The 7,874-nt window shown below is 66.5% G+C and overlaps 1 protein-coding gene across 1 annotated transcript in view; it reads right to left on the reverse strand.

Moving 5' to 3' along the window:
* The window catches only part of FASN (fatty acid synthase), a 27,079-nt gene that overhangs the window by 1,391 nt on the left and 17,814 nt on the right, over nt 1-7,874 (reverse strand). Inside the window, exons 19-40 of the mRNA XM_011998188.1 lie at nt 7,610-7,789; nt 7,336-7,539; nt 6,543-6,847; nt 5,782-6,171; nt 5,538-5,702; nt 5,335-5,456; nt 5,099-5,253; nt 4,814-5,017; nt 4,535-4,685; nt 4,276-4,454; nt 4,073-4,192; nt 3,821-3,943; nt 3,509-3,729; nt 3,218-3,419; nt 2,832-2,983; nt 2,651-2,742; nt 2,338-2,489; nt 1,986-2,228; nt 1,545-1,733; nt 1,077-1,307; nt 755-975; nt 526-624 (exon numbers count right to left, since the gene is read on the reverse strand). Of these exons, the coding sequence (XP_011853578.1) occupies nt 526-624; nt 755-975; nt 1,077-1,307; nt 1,545-1,733; nt 1,986-2,228; nt 2,338-2,489; nt 2,651-2,742; nt 2,832-2,983; nt 3,218-3,419; nt 3,509-3,729; nt 3,821-3,943; nt 4,073-4,192; nt 4,276-4,454; nt 4,535-4,685; nt 4,814-5,017; nt 5,099-5,253; nt 5,335-5,456; nt 5,538-5,702; nt 5,782-6,171; nt 6,543-6,847; nt 7,336-7,539; nt 7,610-7,789 (4,100 nt within the window). The remainder of the gene's footprint in view (nt 1-525; nt 625-754; nt 976-1,076; nt 1,308-1,544; nt 1,734-1,985; nt 2,229-2,337; nt 2,490-2,650; nt 2,743-2,831; nt 2,984-3,217; nt 3,420-3,508; nt 3,730-3,820; nt 3,944-4,072; nt 4,193-4,275; nt 4,455-4,534; nt 4,686-4,813; nt 5,018-5,098; nt 5,254-5,334; nt 5,457-5,537; nt 5,703-5,781; nt 6,172-6,542; nt 6,848-7,335; nt 7,540-7,609; nt 7,790-7,874) is intronic.

The raw sequence follows: 7,874 nt of genomic DNA on the forward strand, positions 1-7,874 counted from the left end.
AGCACTCACAGCACCTGCGGGGTCGGGCTCTGAGCAGGTGCTGGCAGCACTCACAGCACCTGCGGGGTCGGGCTCTGAGCAGGTGCCGGCAGCACCCACAGCACCGTGCTGCACCTTTTTTTCAGACAGGGTTTTGTTCTTGTTGCCCGGGCTGGGGTGCAATGGTGCGATCTCAGCTCACCACAACCTCCGCCTCCTGGGTTCAAGCGATTCTCCTGTCTCAGCCCGAGTAGCTGGGACTACAGGCGCCCGCCACCACGCCCAGCTAATTTTTGTGTTTTTAGTAGAGAAGGGGTTTCTCCATGTTGGTCAGGCTGGTCTCGAACTCCAGACCTTAGGTGATCCGCCTGCCTCAGCCTCCCAAAGTGCCGGGATTACAGGCGTGAACCACCGCATCCAGCCGGGATCGGCTATTAAAGGGGTGAAGCTGGGGGGCCTTTAATAAAGCTCTTGGCGTCCCATCCCACCCTTCCTTTCCTGCCCAGTGCTCTGGGTCTGGCGGCCTCAGGGGTGTTGGGGACCAACCCTGTTGTGCTCCATGTCCGTGAACTGCTGCACGAAGAAGCATATGGCCTCCGTCTCGGCCTCAGCCTCACAGCCTGGGGTCAGCTTTGCCCGGTAGCTCTGAGAGGAAGGAGGGGCTGCTGAACAGATGGAAGGGGCGGAGCCTCCCAAGCGACCATCTCCCACAGCCGGGCACAGGGAGGGAGCCCAGATGTGTGCCACAGGTCTCTAGGGCTGGCCTGGCGCTCACCTGGGTGTAGGCCAGTACGTAAGTGTGCGAGCCATCGAACAGGAAGAGGCTGTTGTGGGTGGGGGCTGGGTTCTGCTGGGCCTGCAGCTGGGAGCACATTTCAAAGGCCACGCAGGCCCCATAGGAGTAGCCGGCCACGCGGTAGGGGCCCTCGGGCTGCACCTGCCTGATGCAGTCGATGTAGTAGGCAGCCAGGCTGTGGATGCTGTCGAGGGGCGCAGCTGCAACGGCAGTGCCAGGCACTCAGCATGTGCAGGTGGCAGCCACGGGCCCCGTGATGGTCAGCACTGACCACCGCGTCCAGAGGAGGGCCCGGGAGTACCTCGGGTGCACTGCAGGCCATAGGTAGGGATGCTGAGCCGGGAGGCCAGGCTGTGGAACACGGTGGTGGAGCCCTCGATTGGGTGCACCAGGAATAGGGGTCGCTCAGAGCTCTGCACTGAATTGAGCCGCATCAGGGTGGGGCCCTCGGGGTTCACCAGCAGAGAGCGCAGGTTCAGCTGAGTCTGCTGCCGGGCCGGACCGTCCTCCTTGGGCGTGGGGGATGCCAGCTCTGTGAAGACAGGGGCAAATGCCAGGCTGGTCTGGCTGCAGGGCCCTGGCACCCACGCAAGGACACAGACACGCACGCAAGTCCCCATGGTGCTATGTCTGGTGGGAGTCGGGCTGGAATGCTCAGAATGGCACCGTGATGAAGGGTGGGATGCCTGCTGGGACGTGGTCCAGACAGCAAGGAGGAAGGGCTGGGGCAGCCCGGGGACCCCACTCCCGCCTGGTCACTCGCACACACCGTTGGCCGCATCCGCCTTCAAGGACAGCTCCTGCAGTCTCCGGAGCGTTAGCTGCCGCACCTCGCGCATCGACATCACCAGGTTGAGCTCGCGCTCCAGCGTCTGGCGCACCTCCACGCTCATTAGCGAGTCCAGGCCCAGGTCCGCCAGTGAGCTGTCCAGGTTGATGGCAGCCAAATCGCGGATGCCTGGAAGGGATGTGCTCGGTTGGCAATTCCGGGGGGGGCGTGGGGACGGCCTGCGTGGGGCAGGGCTGACACCCAGGGGTGTGCAGGCTGTGCATCTCCCAACGCACCATCACCACAGTGACACCTGCGCCCGCACCCTGGCTCTGCAGATGGGGAAACTGAGGCACACAGGGCCATGACTGCTATGTCCGTCCCAAGACCCTGATGCCAGCAGGGGAACCGCCTGGCACGGCTCCTGCTGGCAGTGCTCACCCAGGATGTGTGCCACAGCCTTCACCAGGTCCTGCTCGCCGTCCCTGTCCCTGTAGGCCGCAGCCTTCTCAGCCAGCACGAAACTGCTCAGGACCATGTGGGGCTGGTTCAGGAAGAGGTCCAGCACCTCCAGGCAGGAGGCCACACGCTGAGGCAGCGTGCCACCGATGACCGTGGCGTTGATGTTCACTGTGTCCGCCAAAATGCCCACGTCGCCGATGGCGCCCCACTGCACGGCCAGGCCTGTGGGCGAGGGGGCAGGTGGGCAGGGCTGCGGGGAGAAGGTGGGGGTGGGGAGTGGCCACTGGGAGAGTGGGGGTGGGCAGGGCCAAGGGGAGAGGGTGGGGCCCACCTGGGAGGCCTTCGTGCCGGCGTTTCTCGCAGATGCGCTCCATGGCAGAGTTGGCAAAGCCATAGTTGCTCTGTCCGGCATTGCCGCGCCCGGAGCTCACAGAGGAGAAGACCACAAAGTAGTCCAGCTCAGGGCACGCCTCCCGGGTCACCCTGTGGGCACGCGTGTCACTCCCCATTGGCCGGCACCCCCAGGAACCCCCAACCTCCCACCCTAGGAAAGGCCAGAGAGGGCTGTCAGCGAACCACCTCGGCTCCCACATCCCTGAGCCCAGACCCCAGCAGAGGGGGGAGCAGGGCTGCACGGTGCCCACCTGTCCAGGTTCAGGGTGCCACTGTACTTGGGCTTGCAGACGTCCTGGAAGAACTCCGGGGTCTGGTTCTCCAGCATGGCGTCTCTCAAGACCTGGGGGAGGCATCCTCAGCACTCCCTGCAGCTCCAGGGCCTCACCCGCCCACACAGGGCCCTGCCTTGGTCTCGGGGCTTCCCCTCACCATGGTTAGGTTGAAGATGCCGCCCACGGGCCCGAGCTGCGCCGCCTCGGCGATAAGGCCCCGGGCCCCCTCCAGGGAGCTGATGTTGCTGGTGGACACCAGCACCTGCACGCCCTGGCGCCTCCACTGGCGGACCTGCTTGGCCTGGTAGCCTGCGGGACACAGGACTGTGGGCTGGACCGGGCCAGGGTACACAGTCTCTTCCCCACATGCCAGGCTGGGGAAGTGGGGAGCAGCCACAGAGCCCTGTCCAGCAAGCGCCCGCCAAGATGGAGGGGAACAGACCCCACACGCCGTGACAGCCCACGATGGTGGGCTGCAGAGGACTCAGGGGCCCGGGGCTGCGCCTGGCCCAGGCTGGTCCACAGGCACCCCTGCCGACTCACCTGTCCGGACCCCGGAGCGAGAGGTCAACACGAGCTTCTGCGCCCCACGCTGGATCAGCCACTGTGCCAACTCCAGGCCGAGGCCACCCAGACCTCCAGCGATGATGTAGCTCTTGTAGGCCGGGCAGAAGGTCTTGGAGATGGCCGACATCAGCGTGGGTTTGGCCCCCTTCAGCACTGCCTCCGGCTCCTCCGCAAGCACCTGCGTCCGGGCAGCAGCACCCACCAGCTCAGGCACTGCCTGGGGACCAGAGCCTGGGATGCCCGAGGCGCCAGGACTCCTCCCCTCACCTGCACGAGGACTTTGCCGATGTGCTTCCCCTGGGCCATGTAGCGGAAGGCGTCCTCCACCTGGGCCCCAGGGAACACTGTGCACTTGAGGGGCTGTACCACCCCGTCCCGGATGCCGGCCTGCAGGAGCGCCGCCACCTCCTGCCATTCAGCACTGCCATCCAAGAGTGCATCCAGTAGGATCCCGTGGAATGTCACGTTCTTCAGGAAGATGGCCATGCCTGTGGGCAGGGGACGTGCTCACCCAGGGCCTTCCACACGTCCACCCACACCCATCCATGCCCACCCCCGCCCAGGTGCTGCCGGCCTCACCAAGTGGGTGGTTCTGAGAAAGGTCGAATTTGCCAATTTCCAGGAAGCGACCGTGCTGAGCCAAGCACCTCACGCTGGCCTGCAGCTTCTCTTCCGCCAAGGAGTTCAAGACCAGGTCAACACCTACGGCGCCAGAGGGGCCCAATAGTCACACCCACTGCAGGCCCAGCCACCGCCGCCCAACGGGCCAGACCCAGCTTCTCCCTGGGCAGGAGGCAGGCGGGGGCTGTGGGGGCTGTGGGGGCTGCTCACCCTTCCCGCCCGTGTGCCGCAGGACGTGCTGCTCGAATGATGTGTCCCGGGAGTTGGCGAAGCTGGTGCTGTCAAGCTGGGGGAACCTGGCCTGGAGGTATGCCCGCTTCTCGGATGACCCTGGTGGGGAAAGGAGGTGCCGCTGGTGAGCCGGGGTGGTGGGGCTGGGAGGGCGGCGCCCGGCTCTGGGGGCAGGGCCTTACCCACGGTAGTGAAGACGCGGCAGCCCAGACTGAGGGCGATGGCGATGGCGGCTTGGCCCACGCCGCCGGAGCCCGAGTGGATGAGCACTGTCTCCCCGGGGCGCACCCGCCCGCGCACCACCAGCGAGTAGTAGGCTGTGCAGTAGACGACGGGCACTGAGGCCGCCTCCTCCAGGGTCCTGGGGATGCAGCAGGTGGGTCAGTGCAGGCCTGGCCACCATCCACGTGGGGCCCAGGCTCACACCCCAGATACACTCACCAGTTGGATGGCACGTCCCAGAGAAAGTCCGGTGACAGCAGGACAGAGGTGGCCAGGCCCTCGGCGGGCACCAGTCCCATCACACGTTTGCCACTGGGGTCTCGGCCCGAGAACTCCATGCCTAGCAGGTTGTCCTGGGAGGCCCACTTCCCTGGGGGAGACGGCACTGAGCCCCCCACTGCCCACCCTTCCCTCCCAAGGGGCTTCCAGGCAGGTCCTGGCTGCTGGGGTCTCTGTTCCCCAGTCCGGTCCACTCCCATGGCCCCACGCCACCCATACCTGGAATGGCCTCAGGGGACAGCTTGCCGGTGGCCAGCATGATGTCGCGGAAGTTGAGGGAGGCGTAGTAGACCGTGCAGAGCTGGGCGCCGGGGCGGGAGGGCTGGGCATGGCGCAGCGAGGAGCAGACCCAGCGGATGGAGGACAGGTCCCCCCGGGTGAGGGTGGTCACAAAGGCGTGTGCCGTGGGCTCCTCAGGCTTGTCTAGGGAAACAGGAGGTGGGGCTACTGCGGGGCCTGCAGGCACAGTCTCCCGGGAGGGGCAGGGCAGTGTGGGGGGCTCACCCTCCTCCAGCAGGAAGTGGCGGAAGGCCCCCCAGGCCCCGTCGCGGTAGACGTTCATCACCAGGTCTCCCTGCAACACCTTTTGCAGCTCTGCGGAGCCCGGGTCCACCTCCGGGACGCGGGAGGTGCTGCTGAGGTTGGACAGCAGCACGCACCTGGGGGCAGAGGCGGTGAGCTCAGGCTGGGGACGGGGAGGCGAGTGGGGAAGGGGAAGGGGCGAGGGGCCGTGCTCCTACCGGAGGCGGTGCCCGCCGGGCTCTTGGCGGAGACAGTTCACCAAGCCCACCACGCCCGAGGTGGCACAGTTGACGGCCTTCAGCCACACGGGCCGGGAGGAGTCTTCGTCAGCCAGGATGCCCTGCAGCGGGACAGGGACGGTCAGGCCACACTCGGCAAGCTGGGCAGTGGGGTGGGGCCTGGAAGTGGGGCGGGTCCTGACCTTCAGCGACTCCACCCAGCGGAAGCTGGTGTCGTCCACCGGCAGGAAGATGGGGCTGTCCTGCGGGGCGGGCCGGCGGCACAGGAAGAGTGCAGAGCCGTAGAAGGACTTCTTCAGGCCCACCAGGCGCAGTGACACACCGGAGAAGAGGCTCTCCCACGCGTCCTGTGGGGGCGGCGGTCAGCACCCGGCCGGCCTGGTCCTCACCCGGCCCCCACCTCGTCCCCCTGCCCGGCGGCCGCACCTGGCTCAGGATGCCCTGGCCGTACTGAGGCTCAGCGGAGGTGAGGAAGGCCACGGTCTCCCCGAGGGGGTGCCCCCGGAGCAGGGTGTGCAGCAGCAGGAAGCCCCCTTCTCTCAGGGTAGCCACCATGTTGCTGAGAGCTGAGGCCGGGTCCCCAAGGGCAGCCACGGCACAGTTGCACACCAGGAGGTCAGTGCTGCCCAGGGTGCTGGGGGCAGGGTCCGCAGGGTCCCACTGGCCCTGGGCAATGTCGTGCTGCTGCAGCTGGGCCTCGGCAGCCTCCAGGGCCTGAGGGTGGCGGTCGGTGGCCGTGTAGCTCAGCTGCAGCAGGGGCTGGGCGCCAAGCAGGCCTGGGATGCGGGAATACAGGTGGCCGTGGCCAGCCAGCACCTGAAGGGGGTAAATTCTGGAATCAGCCCCACACCAGGCCGGTGCCCCTGACCTGGGGCTGAGCAAAATGCCTGAGACCAGAGTCTGGCAGAAAGGCTTCCCCGTCAACCCGATCATGGTGCCAGCCGCGGGCACGCACAGATGTCACTGGTCTTATCCCTGGGGTCCTGCCTAGGTGCACCTCTTGGAGCCCACGGGCCCTCCACGGTGGCTGTGTGGACTGCACAGGACGCCTGCACAGAACCACAGGCAGCTGGCCGGGCCCTCCCACTGCCCAGGGCCTCCCCGTGTCTGTGTCTCCTTCTGTGACTGATATTGGGGTGGGTCGCACGATGTTCAGGGCAAGGGCCTGGCTGCCAGGAAGCACCCACCTCCACCACCTTCATCTTCCGGCTGGGCATGTTCTCCACAGCAGTGTCCAGGCAGGCCCTGAGCGCCGGGGAGTCCAGGAGGCCGCTGAGCAGAGGGTCCTCTGACAGCTCAGGCCTCTTCTGGGCCAGCACCTGTGCCAGCTCCAGCTGCAGGTTCCCGTTGAGCTGAAGCCTGCAGGCAGCTGACAGCAGCTGGGGCAGTCCCTGCTGTAGGGGGTCCTGGGGGACCTGGGCCCCATCCAGTCCAGGCACCACCATCCTCAGCCCCTGCTGGGTCACCTTGGTCTGTAGTGCCTGCGCCAGCCCTGGGGAGGGAGGGAGGCAGGCCTGGGTTCCCAAAGCCCCAGGGCATCTGCCTGGCATGGGCTCTCAGACCCACGCTGTCCTTCTGGGGCCAACACCCAGCTCTGCCTACAGGACAAGAAATAGCTGGGGGATGAGGAGGAGGCTGCCCACCATTGTGACGTTGAGTCCTGACCACCGTGGACACAGTGAGGGGCCGCATTCAGCTGCAGAGGCTACTCTGCCTAGCCAAGGTGTGACCTGGGGCTGAATCTGTCATCTCTGCCCCCAAGACCCCCTTCAAGACTGAGGAACAGTGACCAGGGACAAGGAAGACGGGGGGCTGGGGAGGGAGGGACGCTGCCGTCATGAGCTCCGGCCGGAGAGTTGGGCTGGGGTTGCTGACTCCGAAGGTGGCCCCATGGAGAGGCAAGTCTGGGGTCAACACGAAAGGGAGGCGATCGCTCTCCATCGCCAGGGGTGTCCGAAGTTGGCAGGGCCGGGACCTCACCCTTGCATAGCTGCAGCTCCTTCTGCAGGGCAGCACGCTCAGACAGGCACCCCTCCTCCACGTGGGGCGTGAAGCAAAACTTCTCCAGGATGGGCACCTGCTGGTCCTGCTGCCGCCGCGGGGCCGACTCGGTGTGGACACGGGACATGTGGACGCCTCCGGCCACTGTGATGCTCAGCCACCTGCTCACCACCACGTCAGCCACTGTGGGGACAGCCGGGTGAGTGTGGCACAGTTGGCTGGGAGCCCTGGGTTGGGGCCGGGGCGGGGCTACCTTGGGCGTCGTCCTGCAGCGTGTACAGCTTCTGCCTGTGGGTGGCAGGGTCGATGTGGATGGCGGTGATGCGGGTGGGCAGGTGCAGGCTGCGCTTGGCCGAGCCCAGGATGGAAATCTGCAGCATGGCGTCCAGGAAGCTCACCCAGTTGTCCTTCCACAGCAGCCTCCCCGACTCACCTGCACACAGGGCCTGGTTGGTGCCGTGGAGCTCCCAGGTCCCTGGGCCACCTCCCAGAGCCCGCCGGGCCCCTCGGCTCCCTCC

Source organism: Mandrillus leucophaeus, unplaced genomic scaffold (assembly GCF_000951045.1).
Source record: "Mandrillus leucophaeus isolate KB7577 unplaced genomic scaffold, Mleu.le_1.0 Scaffold1, whole genome shotgun sequence".
In the NCBI taxonomy this organism is placed as follows: Eukaryota; Metazoa; Chordata; class Mammalia; order Primates; family Cercopithecidae; genus Mandrillus; species Mandrillus leucophaeus.